Raw genomic sequence first — 14,933 nt, forward strand, 5'->3', positions numbered from 1 at the left:
AAATCTTTCTATTCCCTTAAGCCCTTGCCTGGTCAAGAGAACAGCGTCTGGCATTGGACCACATAGGTTCTAATACCTGATGTGCCATTGACCAATGGTATGAGCTTGAGCAACTTGTTGAAGCTCTCTGCTTCAATTTCTTCATCTATAAAGACAACAATAGGACACAACACTTGAGACTGTTGTGAGAAGTAAATGTGTCCAGCCCCTAGTAAGCTCTCCATAAATGTTAGCAGTAATCATGAATACTACTCTGCTTCCACCTTTTCAAGACCACCTTGATGCCTCTAGTTTCCCCCAGAGAAGTCTCTCTGGGCTTTACTCTTTGCCCTGTCCAACCAAGACCTACGGTCCATCTGTCCCCCTAGTCTTTTGCCAATATTGTCACCATCCTTGGACCTTTGGCATTCTGCCAACCCTGTTACCTTCTGTAATATCCAACATCTCTATTCCAGGTTGAACATGACGGAAGAAGATCACAAAACTCGGCTGACTGGTACCACAGTAGAGATACAGTGGCATTATCAACCCCAGCACTGTCCCCAGTCCTTGGAGTCAGCTCCTCCTTCTGGTCCCAACCAAGACTAGTGCAAACTTCCCTGGTCTCCTCAAGCCCTCTCTTCTGCTACCTCCTACTTCACTGACAGTAGATGACCCAGCCTCCAACTTCACAGAAAAAATGACAGAAGCTACCCGGAGGCAACTCATCATCATTCTCACTAGCTCTGGACCCATAATATTCTCTGTCTATCCATATATCCATAACGCATTCTCATCTGCCTCTCCAGACGTGTCCCTTCTCCTCTGCAAAGCTGATGGTCTCAACCCCTCCTGCTTCCTCTGGGATCTTGCTCCACATGTTATTCTCTCCCACCATCTCCAATATCGCCATCTGCTCCCCACTCTACAGCAATTTTATCTGCCATGTTAAAAAGTAACTTCCCTCAATCTTACATCATCCTCTAATGCCTCCCTGTCTCCTTCCCGTTACAACCATTTCCTATTCTTCTGGTTTCCATCTAATTCCCTCAAACCACTCTAATGAAGGTCACCAATGACTCCCCAGTTGCTGAATCCAAGAGCTACTTTTGACTTCATCTCTGTTGCATTTGAGGCTGTTGGCTACACCCTTATTCTTAAAATTCCTCACCCGTGGCATCTGAGATACTATTCTATCCAGGTTATCTTCCTCCCTCTCTGGACACTCTGTTTCCATCACTTTCAGAGACTGTTCTTCCTCTCAGTGATTCACAAAGGGAAGGTTTTGTTGGTTGTTCTAGGTCTGCCACCCAGATCCACTCCCTACCCAGCTCTGCCCCACGGGAGGCTGGTCACTAAGGGCTGTGTCAGCCAGGCTCCCTCACCCTGTGGCTTTTGGTTGGGTTTGGCCAATGAGAGGTACTTTCAGGAGAATGAAGAGTAGCATAAAGAGAGGTAGGGTGTTTATCAGACACACACACACATGCACACACACACATGCAACCACTACCGCCTTCTCCCTCTACCACCATGGTTCTATGATCACAGCTCTGGTTGGGTGGCTCATCTTCCAAGGCCCCGGGATTTGCTGGTCTCCAGTCACGCTATTCCCACATCTTGCCACTTCAGGCCCAAACGTGGAAACAGCTTCCACCACTGCTAGTTCCTGAATGCCTCACCATCCCTCATAGATGCCCTTAATTCTGCCCTCACCTCTGTAAATGGTTCCAGCATTACACACCAAGTCCTGTCCACAATGACTAGCATAGACAAGGTTTTAATGGATGATTATTGAATGCATAAAGAAAAGGAATCTTATATTTTAATTTATTATAGAATCTCTTTATCCAGTATTGTTTCTACTGCCTCGGATCAGTATGAAAGAATTTTATGGTAATTTATATAGTATTCAAAACAACATATCCCAACCACACACACACACACACACACACACACCACATCTACTGTAGAAACAGAAACTGACACTTGGTCTTCAAATGATGAAGCACTTCACCTGCCACAGTAAGGGGGAAAAAACACTTTGCACCCTGAGGTAAACCAAAACTAACAGGATCCCCCTGGCTGGTTTTGGACCCCCAAAACAATGTATTTTTGCTGTGCTGATGTCTGAAGACATGTCATGACCTTTGCAAATATGATAATCATATAATAAGGTCGTCGTTGTTTTCCACCATAAACAGAATAATTTTACCTTACTATCCTTGCTGATTTGCAGTTTTTTCCTTTGAGTATTTGTTGTGTTTCTGTCTGGCAAGCCAATCCTTTAAAGTCTGACTCCCTGCATGCTTTGCAAGTAACATTTGTCTTTCCTTTCCTAAATCCTTCTTCCTCCTCGTTCTCATCTGTTTGTCACAGCCTTATGTGGGGTAGAAGGGCTGGAAAATGGATGGCATCATGGTAGGAAGATTCTCATCTGGAAGTTTCTAAAAGTATTGTTCCTTGAGAATTTTAATTCCTTTTCTGGGAGCAGCATTAGGAGCACACACCTTCCAGCCTCTCTCTTTATGCAGGGTAAGTGAAGATGCCCAGCACATCTCTACCCCAAGTATTTGTTCTCCGTGAATTAAACACTAAGGGGACAAGTCACTCACAAGGAAGGGAACTACTATCTATAACCAGGGATCTCACGGCCCCTTTAATGAAGTGTTTGCCTCTATTTTCACGTTCTTATTTCTGTCCCCTCCATGTACTCCAAGTTCCATGAGGGCAGGGACCGATGGGGTTCTGTTCTTAACTAACGCCCAAGACCAAGCACACTGCCAGGCGCTATGTAACTCTGTACTGACATGAACATTGGAGATTCACTGAGGCTCCATCAATGCCAGTGACTGATATTCAGTACTTTTTAAGTAGAAGTAATCATCTCCATTTTAGTACTCTGATACTAAAGAGGCGTATCCTTTCCAGAGAGAAAATCAGTAATTTAAGAAGAGTTTTTAAATGTTATATGCATTGAATCAGTACTCTCACATGGAAGGATCTATCCTGAGGAAGTATTCTGGAATATGGAGCCAAATGCGTAAAGACGTGCAATATCCTTTAATAATTATTTTTTAAAGGGAAACAAATCGATTGCTTAACAAAAGGTAACATTCTGGTCACTTGAGGTATATTCATATGATCAACTATTATATTGCCATTAAAATTGTTATGATTATGGGGTTCAATGAAGTGAGAAAGTGTTTATAATAGAATGTTAAATGAACAAAAATAAAGAGGCAAAATTGCATACATAGTGTGACACCAATTATGTCACCAGCCTAAAAGGAAACAACAAACTCTTAATGCTGTTTTTGAGAGAAATGGGAGATTACTATTTTCTTCATACTCTTCTCCACTTTTCAAGTTTTCTGTAAAGAGCATGTGTTCGTATGTTAGATTATAAAACTGTTTTTGATTTTCAAAATTCCCATTTGAAAGACAAGGAAACTGAGGTTTCAAAACACATCCCTGATTATACAACCAGTAATTGTCAGAACTGGGATTAACACCTAGATATGGACACAAAATCTGCACACTTGCCAATGATGCAGTCCAAGATTGTGCTAAATCTAGTATTTATGTATTTATGTGTTTGTTCATACCCAGATATATCACAGTCTTGACTTGGGCTGAGTGTGTTATATATTTACTTTTCCTTCCTTCCTTGCTTCCTTCCTTCTTTTTTTCCTTCCTTCCTTTTTTCCTTCCTTTTTTCCTTCCTTTCTTCCTTCCTTCCTTCCTGCCTTCCTTCTTCTCTCTTTATTTCTTTATCCTCATTTCTTCCTGAAGTCAACTGTTTAGACTTGGGTCATCATTCTAGCCCATTGAGATCTTATGGAGAATTCCAATTCTTTGCTCCAATGAATGATCAATCTCTTCCCACTGTCATCTATAAATTTAATGAACATATTTCCCAAAGCTATAACCATACATTAGACCATGGCTACTGGAAGCCACGTGCCTCATGCACGCTACCCTCAATAACCCTCAAAGTTTTCTTTAGAACATCAATCAGTTTTCAAGTAAGTTTAAAAATAAAAGGCTCTCAGTATGGAATGTCTCCGTAACTGTTAAAAGTTAGGAATTCCATTACAACAAACAATTGCATTGTTTATATAAGGGATGTTCAACATTCCTCAGATAAAGATTCATCTGAGTGCTCAAAGCATTCCCCACACTCTCACCCAGACACACACATTTCTCTTAATGAACACACGTATATGTCACCCTACTTGACCATATGAGCTACATAATTCATGTTTCTCTTTCTGCCTTAGCTGTCACAAAGTCCAAAACTAAGTTCTATATTCAAGTGCTTAGCATTCCTCAGACCCAATTTCTCCATTGTTATTTAATTTTGCCTTTCATATTGTGCAAGTTGATTTTAATCTTATTGTAGCTAGGGTTTATTGTAAAGCACCTTATTTTTAGGAGCATTCAAAGCATAATAAATATATTATACAAATAAAAAATTATTCTTGCCTTTTGTGTCTTCATCCAAGGCACTGATGAGTGAGAACTCTCTCCACTCTCCACTCTCAAGTTTGCGTCTCATCTGGACTCTTCTCAATGGGATAAAAATGACAGTACTGTGAGCTTGATTGTGGTTAAATGCTCTCTTCCATTTCTGCTTTATTCTGCCTTTGCTGCTACACAATTCCTTGCTACTTGAAGGTTGGATGGGGAAACTCCAGGTCTCTTCTTACACAGGAAATATAAACCCTGAGTCACGTTGCATCCTCTTTGATGAGTCTCTTTTGTGGTATCAGTACTGCCTCCAAAGACTTGGAGAACATTCACATAGAGAGCCTTTTCCATAAAGACCTTTGCATATTTTTCTACCTTTTTTGCTCACAAGGTATAATTAAGAGGCTGTTCATGCATTCACTTGACAAGTGTTTATTGAGCATCTACTATCAACTAGGCATTGAGTGTGTAACTTGGAAACTGAGTAGATTACACTATATTTTCTGGGTGTCCCAGCAAAGCATGTACTCTTCCTAAAGGAAGGTGGATAACTCTTTCACCACTCTCAGGCAACCTAGGAAATTGGTCACATTTCTAGGGAAAGACAGACTTATCCTTCTCTCATCCTCAGCAGTGGAGTGGCTGTTTTGAAGACTTTTTTGTTGTTAGTGTATTTGGCATAAATAATGTCACTCTATTGGCCCTGGGAGGTGAAAATATTGTTCCAATTCATTAGTAACTCCACCCCAGGAAGCCCCTCACAGGATCAGGAAATCCCAAAGTCAGTAGGGTTCATTGGTCCATTCTCCAGGGCCTAGACCACACAACACTCAATCAGCATGGTCTTCCCTTTACCCTCCCTACCTTCTGCCTAGAGAGGTGGGCAACCACATCCTTCCCTGAGGCTGAGTGAAGCCCAAGGCGGCATCCTCTTCTTAATATCTTGGGAATCGTGGAGATTGAATCTCTGAGAAACCACCCAGCACTGAGGGAAGCACACATCTAGATACCATTAATCCTTCCCTGCTGCCTCTTCTCAGGGAAGAACATGGGACTTTGGGACTTGCAGAGACAGAATTCTGGGTTCTCTCTCAGCTTTCACTCCTTCTCATCTCATTTCCAGAGAATTCCATGGCTATTTTGGTTCGATAAAGCCCCAAGAGGCTAACTAGACCATCCCCTGTAGGTCAATGTTTGAACACAAACATGAGTTGTTTGGGGACATAATATTCTAAACTGGTTTAATTGCTACAGGACTTAGCTACATTTTAATTACCGCTTAAATTTTTGCTTTCCAAGTTTGAGAGACCTTAGCAAGATATACAGTTTTAACTTATCCAAGTAGAAGTTAATTGCGTGCACCTAAAGAAATTCTAAGAATGCTTCAAACATCAGCCAAGCGTCCCCTGTTAAATGAAGCCACATTCTGATACACACATCTTCCCCAACCCTCTTCCAAAAAGGATAAATCACTCCCTGCTCCATGCTCTGTGGTGGCTTTGTCTTCACCCCAATTATAGCACTTATTGCTCTGTACTGTGTTTATTGTATTACTTGTTATTCCACCTCTGCTAGGATAGGTCCTCAATGGGAGCAATAATTCAACCAGATATTGCATTGCATTGCCTAGTGTGATGCTAAGCACCTAAGAGTTGCCTGGTATTCACTGATTGCAGAATGTTATAGCACTAGGCATTATTTATGTAGTCACCAAATATTGTCCAAGACCTTGCCACTCTCCCTATAAATGAAATGTTTTATACTAGTGGTTGATAGTGATCCTGGTCAAGGCTATTATAAAATGTAGAAAAAAACTTTCAAACTTCAGTCATTAATGAGCCACCTTCACGATTTATGTTTTATCTGAATTATTGGTATTACTTACTTAATGTTTTTCTTGACTTAAATTCAACTCACTTTTTGTTACATAACAATGTGTATTGTATCAGTTACATTTTCTATCTCTCACTTTTAAGTAAATGCAAAAAACTGTTTAAATGCTCATTTATGTGTCACCTAAAATTTTCACTTTGAGAGCCAGTAACTCTAGAATCATTGTTGAAATGAATGTCCACAGGTGTGTGTGCATGTGTGTGCATGTGAGGGGGGGAGGGAGGGAGGGAGAAAATTTGCCAGGAGTTTGTCAAAGCAATTTGTAAGAAAAATGCAAAACAACCCTGAAGAAACACTACCAGCCATTTGAAAGTCTAATTGTGTGTATACTGAGCTGGAACGTATTTCAGAAAGGATAAGCGGTCAAGTGTCCACTCAGAGAAGACCAAACAAGACCCTTCTACTGCTCTAGAGCAGAAGTCGCAGGCTGCTGGCTCACTTGCTACAAATAGGCCGTGGATGGATTTTCAGATGGGTTGTGTTCAGCAGTTTTGTCATACCGCCTTCAAAGCTTCAGATCGCAACGCAGCAGAGCGGCTGCCGTGCTGGAGCTGGAACTCAATTTGCTTGGAGTCTAGACCCTTTCCACTGCAGCCAGAGCCACAGTCATCTCTGAGTGACACTGTGGGCAATTTGGCCGTACTTTATTAATTCTAGCCACACACAATTGTTTTTAACCTTTCTCTTTCTTCTTTCTTTAAGTTCTCCATTTTTTTCTCCCAGTTCCATTTCTCTCTCTCTTTCTACTTCTTTTGCCTTTATTTCTCTCTTTTTTTCCTACACCCCTAACTATGGTTTTCTGCTTGCTGAATTTATTGTGCCTGTATGTTATAAGTACCAAGTAAATATTCATTTTTTAAAAGCTGCAGGGAGAAAAAGCTACTGACATTAGCAAGTAGCACCAGACTTTAGTCATCTTCTGATCCTTCTTCTAGGATCAGACTCCAGGTTGTTTGGAAGAGAAAGTACGTGACTGTATCCAAGGAGGCTTTGAGGCTATTTCCACGACCAATGCATCATTTTCTCCCAGGATGCTCTCTCCACATTCCCCACTGGTTCACTGAGTGCTTCCAGCTGACCCCAGCATTCAACCTGGTCTCCCAAATGCTACCATAAACCACAGCGGACATAGTTGGCAGATATGTGCTATCTCTGTATGGGCTGAGGGGGGTCAGCATTCTTGCTGTTAATAGATGAGGCCTTGACCTTTTCTTGACCTGTCTCTGACTTCTCCAGGAAGAGTAAGCAGAGACACACTCCAGCAAATGCTCTGTGGCCACAAAGATCATTTTCCTTGCCAAGAGCAAAGACCAGGAGTGGTGAGCTCTGAGTTACACTACAAAAAAGAAATCATTCAATCATTTGGTTTTTACTATTCTTTCTCAAAGTTTCTTAGCTTTTAGGTCAAACTCATCTGGGTAACAATTAAATCTTAAAATATATCGATCAGCATTTGTGCTCAGTCATGTGCAGAAGGGCGTGAGTCTAATGGGTTGCATTTTCAATTTGCTCACGAGTTTTTCTTTCTCACAGCCTGGACAGACTCATTTCATCCAGGGCTGAGGGATCACTCTGTCTGGTACCACTTCCCTAAACACTTGCTGTTGGTCATTTATACAACCATTTCCCTAAGAGTGTTCCCAGAAGATGTCTACATCAGGTTAATTAGATATTAAAGAAAGAAGGAAAGAATTCTCATGATGAAATGTTTTTGGAAGCCCCAGCGCTACAAAGATTGCTCTGCTATAGAACTTCCCAGGTAACGTGCCTGTGAATCTTTAAGAGGAAGGTAAAGAATGCACTTTTCCTATCCTTAATTACCCATGGAATTTTTTTTTCCAGGCCATCTGAGGGAAGTAGGGCAGCATTTTAAGAAATGCTGATTTATTCTAGAAGAGAAGTTGATACAACTTCTTATGGTAGCTCCCTCTCAGTAGCATTTCAGAATTCTAAGATCTTTGTGATATTGAGACTTGGTTCATTTGACCTGCTAGCTTCCAGTCACCTAAAAAAGGTGAATAAATTTTAGGAAAAGCAAGAAATGGATTTTATTTTTAGGGAGCAATAGAATCAAATGAGACTCAGGTCATCTAAGATCAGACACTGCAATTCACAAAGTACTTTTATATCCACAGTCTCACTTGATGATCTTGTCTACAGGTCTCCCAAGAAGGCTGATTTTATAGATGGAGACATTGTGGCTTCACAGCCAGAAAATCGACACACAGCAACAAAGGAAGAACAATAGAATTTAAAACAATTCCTGAACCTTAGGTCTTTTTCCCTTTAGCTTGTAATCTTTCATACAGTTCATCCAATTTTCTTTTGCATGTAAGAAAAGTTGTTTGATTGGTAGTATCCAGAAAGAATCAATGTGCTCTGAGCAGCAAGAACCTTGTAATTTCTTCTTTTTTTAGAGCATCCTTAAGCAACTTGTTTCTCATGCTGTAGATCAAAGGATTCAGCACAAGGGTGATGAATGTGTAAACCACAGACACCACCTGGCCCCTCTCTGGAGAGTAGCTGGAACTGGGGCACAGGTAGATGAGGCTTCCACATCCACCCTGGAGCAGGACCACAGTCAGGCAGGAGGAGCAGGTGGAGAAGGCCTTGTGCCTCTCCTCTGCTGAGTGGATCTTCAGGATGGCAGCCATGAGGAAGACATAGGAGAGAGTGATAAGCAGGGAGGGGATGCTGAGGATGGTGATACTGACCATATAATTTGTGTGATAATTTAACATTTACAGTTTCACTTATATTTCATTTTAATCTTATAACACCTTACTGGATATGTTGGGCAGTATTTAACTCTTCAACTCTGCAGATGAGGAAACCACAATTCACAGAGTTCTGAATTGACACGTCCAAGTTTGCACAGCTGATCAGTGCTGATCTGGGATTTTAATCCAAGACTCCTGACTTCCTATTTCATCTCCTTCCATCAATGTGGGTGAAGATCAAGAAGAGGACTTGAGTGTCAACAGGGGCCCATCTAAAGCTAGTTAGAGGGGCGCGGCCCCATGGCTTGGCAGTTAAGTGCGCGCGCTCCGCTGCTGGTGGCCTGGGTTCGGATCCCGGGAGCGCACCGACGCACCGCTTCTCCGGCCATGCTGAGGCTGCGTCCCACATGCAGCAACTGAAAGGATGTGCAACCATGACATACAACTATCTACTGGGGCTTTGGGGAAAAAAAGGAGGAGGATTGGCAATAGATGTTAGCTCAGAGCCGGTCTTCCTCAGCAAAAAGAGGAGGATTAGCACAGATGTTAGCTCAGGGCTGATCATCCTCACAAAAAAAATAAAATAAAATAAAAATAAAGCTAGTTAGAGCCTGCCTGATTTTTTTTGGTTAAAAAAGGGAAGAATTTCTTAAATAACTACCTCCTATAAACTAGTTAAGCAGTTAGTTCAGGCTGTTATAACAAAGTACCATAGACTGGCTTGCTGATAAGCAACAGAAATTTCTCACAGTTCAGGCTGGAAGTCTGAGATCAAGGTGTCAGCATGGTTGGGTGAGGGGCCTCTTCCAGGTCACAGGCTTCTCATTGTATCCTCACATAACAGAAGGGGCTAGGGAGCTCTGTGCTTTTATAAAAGCACTAGTCCTATTTATGAGGCTCCACTCTCACAATCTAAGCACCTCCCAAAAGCCCTACCTCCTAATACTATCACATTGGGGATGAGATTTCAACATATGAATTTCGAGGGCACACAAACATTCAGTACATAACGGGCCACTTCCTTCACCTAGCTAATGCTGCTAGGAGTCCCTCCAGTATGCTCAGACAAATGAGTAAATAAAATTAAATTAGAATATAATGGCATTATTTTGTACTTTTCAAATCTAATTCCATTGGAATCCCCTTATGAAATTGGGATAGGCTAATGGATGTGTAATGAAAGAAAAGAAAATCTATCATGTCCAAATCTTGTAAAGTAAATGTGAAACTTCTTGCCTCATTATTATTGCAGAATATATGTATTCCAACTCTTTGATAGAACTATAACCAGGAACCCTCTCTTCTCCAATTTCTATCAAAAATTTGGTTGAATAAAACAGTGTTTGTGAAGCACTTCCTGAAAGACATGTTGGCCAACCAGGATCTAACAGTTTAGGTCCCTAAAATCAAGTTAGAAAATCAGAGAGCTATATCCTTCTATTGACTGTGATCTTCCCTTACAGAACTGCTTTAAGTGACTTGACCATCAATATCACACCATCAGCTTTACATTGAGAATTAGGCCTAGAAAATTCATTTCATAGTTACTGGATGTTATAGTGGTTAAGGTCACAGGCTCTGGAGTGAGACTCTGCCAGTACTTACTAGCTGTGTGATCTTGGGAAAATTACTTAACTTCTCTGATGCTCAGTTATTTATGTGTAAAATAGGGATAATGATAGTACCTTCCTCATAAGATTTTGTAGTAATCAAGTGAGTTAATGTGTACTAAGCACTTGAAACAATGTCTGGCACATACTTCAGTGGTCAATAAATGATAGCTGGTGTTATTATTATAATTTTTGGTGTGTTGTTAAATATGCCATATTCTCCTTTGAAAAGCTGTGAGAAAAGATTCCATTATATCTGAGATTTAACCCAAAAAAAGTGCTAGATTTCTCCATATAGTTGTATATTATTATTATCTGAACACTAAAATTCTCAAATTTAATTGTATTTTATTCTTTCCCTTGACTACTAGGAAGCTCAGACACCTGTAGGTGACCACTATATAAACTGCAGAGGAGCACATGGTCTTCATTTCTGCATAGCAATCTTACCATTAAATTCCTCATAATCATGCCTGAATTTGTCCTTTACCCCAGTCTTCTTGACTACATGTTTTTAACTTTTGTATTAGACATATTTTTAAGCTGGTTCACCTCTCTAGTGGAAAGATATTGGCAATAGAATAAATTAAAAATAGTTGAAGTAATTTATTAATTTCAACAAATACCATTGCTACCAACAAAATATTTATTGAACTTCCACACTAGCACTATTAAAAAAACTTGTATGCTCCTGCAATTCTTAATGTTGCTGCTTGGTCAAGGGCCCCAAGAATTCTTGTCATCAGGTTTCCACATTGTTTTTCTCCATTTTTCCCCTTTTTTCTGTGTAGAACAATCAGATCTGGAATGGAATGGCCTTTATCATCTATTGCATTTGCAACACCTAGAAGAGTAAAGGATTCTTTTCTTTTTCTCTTTTAAGGAAGATATCTTGAAATATCTTTCCCTACTCTCAGTTCTCCTGGTCCCCTCCACCAATCTCCATAACAGCCTTGCTCATTGCCTATTGTGGTTTTGGGATTCTCCTGTGAGGATCACAGGAGCCAACCTCTTGTGATGAGAAGCAGCTGACTCTCTGATTTTGGGAAGGGCCGATATGACCATCAGGAAGGTGGGACTTGAACAACTTAGTGAAAGCTGTTCAATTGCAAGTGACTGAGGACTTCAAAGAAATATATATATATATCATGGCTTACTCTGTATTTTCCTATTATATTTTTACAGATCCATTATCTCATCTGACTGTCATTCCAAACCCTTGAGGTAGGAGGACTGGGGTTATTATTATCCTCTTTTTACATAAAGGAAAGATCAGGGCTCAAGTTCCTGTCTCAACACTAAGGCTAAGTATTTACTTTGTTAACAGCACTGTGACAGAAAATACAAAGAAAGAATAAGATATTTCTTCTGCTCAAAGGGGCCTTATAGACTTATTATAGAGGCAATACCCAAACGTACGAAACTCAGTTGTATGAAAAGAAGCATGATTTCGTGAAAAGAGAAAAATCAGATAGAGTGGTCAGATGGATTTTATTAAGTCAGTGGGACTTGAACAGGCCTTAAAAGAGAAAGGTCAAAGGACATTTGGGTATGTGAATCCATTGCATCTGCACACCTTCAGGGATATAGGCCCTTAAGAAAGGTAACAGATGGCATCCATTATATCAACTGTTGTCATCACCCTATCCATCCATTCGTTCATTGTTTTCTTCACTGACCTTCCTATGCTGCCTTATTCTAAGCACTATGATGAGGGAGTAGGCAGGGGCCAATCAAGGGCTTCATCATTGGAACCTAATAAAAAGTGGAGGAATTAGTACTCATGAGCATTTCACAGGCTGAGACAGCCATGGAGACAGTCATCTCTCCATTCCTTCCTTTTTTCTTTTGAGTTTCCTGTCCTTCAGCTCATGCCCCTACTCCTGGTTTGGGGAGTACTTTTTCTAGTAAGGAATATTTCTGGCTTCTTGAACCAGCCCATTCTTACCATAAGTCTCCTTACTGCATCCATCACCTCTTGATTCCTTATGCTGTAGATCAAGGGGTTCAGGACTGGTGAGAAAAAGGTATAGATAACAGCAATGACTGGCCCTCTTCTGAGGAGTAGCTGGAGCTGGGGCGAAGGTAGATAAGGGTGCAACACCCATACTGCAGGAGAACCATGACAAGGTGGGAGGAACAGGTGGAGAAGGCCCGGCGCTTTCCCTCCACTGAATTCATCCTCAGGATGGTGAACACAATGCAGCCATAGGAGAGGCAGATAAGGAGAAAGGGGATGGCCACAGCAGCCACACTGATGGCATAGAGAGCTGCCTCGTGCATGTGGGTGTCTGCATAGGCCAGGCGTATAACTGCAGGCATGTCACAGAAGAAGTGGTAGACTTCGTCGTGGCCACAGAATGGAAGGGGGCAGATGAGAATGGTCAGAGGCAGTGACAACAGGAATCCCAGCCCCAAAGAACCTAAAGTCATCTGTCCACAGACTTGCCAACTCATGATGAGGTTGTAACGCAGTGGATGATGGAGTGCCATATACCTGTCATAAGCCACGACAGCAAGCAAGATCCAGTCAGACCCTCCAAGAAGGATGAAGAAGAACATCTGGGCCCCATAACCAGGGAGAGAGATAAGCATCTTCCCCGTGGAAAGGATGCTAGCCAAAGTCAGGGGAGCAATGTTGGTGGAGAAGCCAATCTCCAGCATGGCTAGTGCAAAAAGGAGGAAGTACATTGGAGTATGGAGGGAGTGATCGCGCCAGACTATGAGCCCAATGGTGACATTTCCAATGAGGCTTCCTAGGTACAACAGCAAGAAGGCGAGGAAAGGAGGGAAGCCACTGCTGGGTCTGTGGAGAAGGGGTGGAAGTGTAAATGCACCGCTCCTGTCTGGTTTTCCTCGTCTATTAGACCTGGTACAAGGAAGGAAGTCATGGGCAAAGTGACTCTCCTGTGGCCTTGAGCCTGGGACAGATCCAGCTGTAGTAAAAACACAATCTGCAGCCACTGAGTCCTCATCCTCATCGCGTCCTTTGAGGAGTTCGGTTATTGTTATCTTGCCTCCTCCACTGCTTAATCCACTGGCTGTGTGACCTTGGAGAAGTTAGAGACTTCAGCATTGTCATTTTAAGATTTTATTTATTTATTTTTCCCCCCAAAGCCCCAGTAGATTGTTGTATGTCATAGCTGCACATCCTTCTAGTTGCTGCACGTGGGACGCAGCCTCAGCATGGCTGGAGAAGCGGTGCGTCGGTGCGCGCCCGGGATCCGAACCCCGGGCCGCCAGCAGCGGAGCACGCACACTTAACCGCTAAGCCACGGGGCCGGCCCAGCATTGTCATTTTAAATGTAAGAAGAGTAGAACACCTGCCTCAGAGTTCTGGTGAAAATAAATGAGATCCCCTGTCTGAAAGCGCCAAGCCCGATGCCAGGCATGCAATAGGTTTTCCATGGGGTTTCCTCTCTTCCTATTTTCATTCTTTCCTTGATCTTCATTCCTTCTTTTTAAAAGCAAACCCTCTTGATCATTCTCATATCTCTTCATTACTATGATTATCCAATCATCACAAGAATGGTTTAAAAGTACATATTTATATGAAGAGTATATGATTCTCATATCGAGCCTAGAAGGCAGGCAATACAGGTGTTCCCTTTACCTGTTACAGACGTGGAAACCAGAAACCCAAATAAGTTAAATAGCTCACACTGCTATCCTCCCCATTCCCCAAACTCAGAATTTTGGTATTGTATTTTTTTTCTTAAACCTTCCACAATCTAATTTTTTTTTCACCAAATATTAACCCTACTCTTGTTTTAACTTCTTTCATATATCTACCTTCACTTGTGTTTTTTATGGTGTCCATCCTAGATGGGGTTTTTATCCCCTCAAGTGTGGTTCACCGTCCCACCAACCTAACTTACCATACTTTTAGATTAATCTCTCTTAAACACTTTTTACATCATACTACTTCACTCTGACCCTAAGCTTAAAAAGTAAAGGAAACTCAATTTTATTTGTCAATTATACCTCAATAAAGCTGAAGGAAAAAAAGTAAAGGAATATCTTATTCTTGTGGTCTCACATATGATTATTACAGTCTGATTCCCAAAATATATTTATAAGTGAAACTAGCACAAGTTACTGGGGGGTATAACTTCAGGAAATCATTCGAGGAACATGCTCCACTGCCTCATCTCACCAACCACACCTTTGTTCTAAGTCGCTCAGTCCTTATACACAAAACTCCTAAATTTTATTGAGTTTTAATTTGCTGCAAGGTAGATTTGCATGTGTATATAAGTAC

The 14,933-nt window shown here is 41.4% G+C and overlaps 1 protein-coding gene across 1 annotated transcript; it reads right to left on the reverse strand.

Moving 5' to 3' along the window:
• Positions 1-8,711: 8,711 nt before the first annotated feature.
• Positions 8,712-13,653, reverse strand: LOC131395305 (olfactory receptor 10V1-like). The gene is given in 4 exon segments (XM_058527235.1): positions 8,712-9,045; positions 11,074-11,078; positions 12,926-13,458; positions 13,461-13,653. Coding segments are annotated over 4 exon segments (1,065 nt in total).
• Positions 13,654-14,933: the final 1,280 nt, after the last annotated feature.

This window comes from Diceros bicornis, chromosome 31 (assembly GCF_020826845.1).
Source record: "Diceros bicornis minor isolate mBicDic1 chromosome 31, mDicBic1.mat.cur, whole genome shotgun sequence".
NCBI classification, from domain to species: domain Eukaryota; kingdom Metazoa; phylum Chordata; class Mammalia; order Perissodactyla; family Rhinocerotidae; genus Diceros; species Diceros bicornis.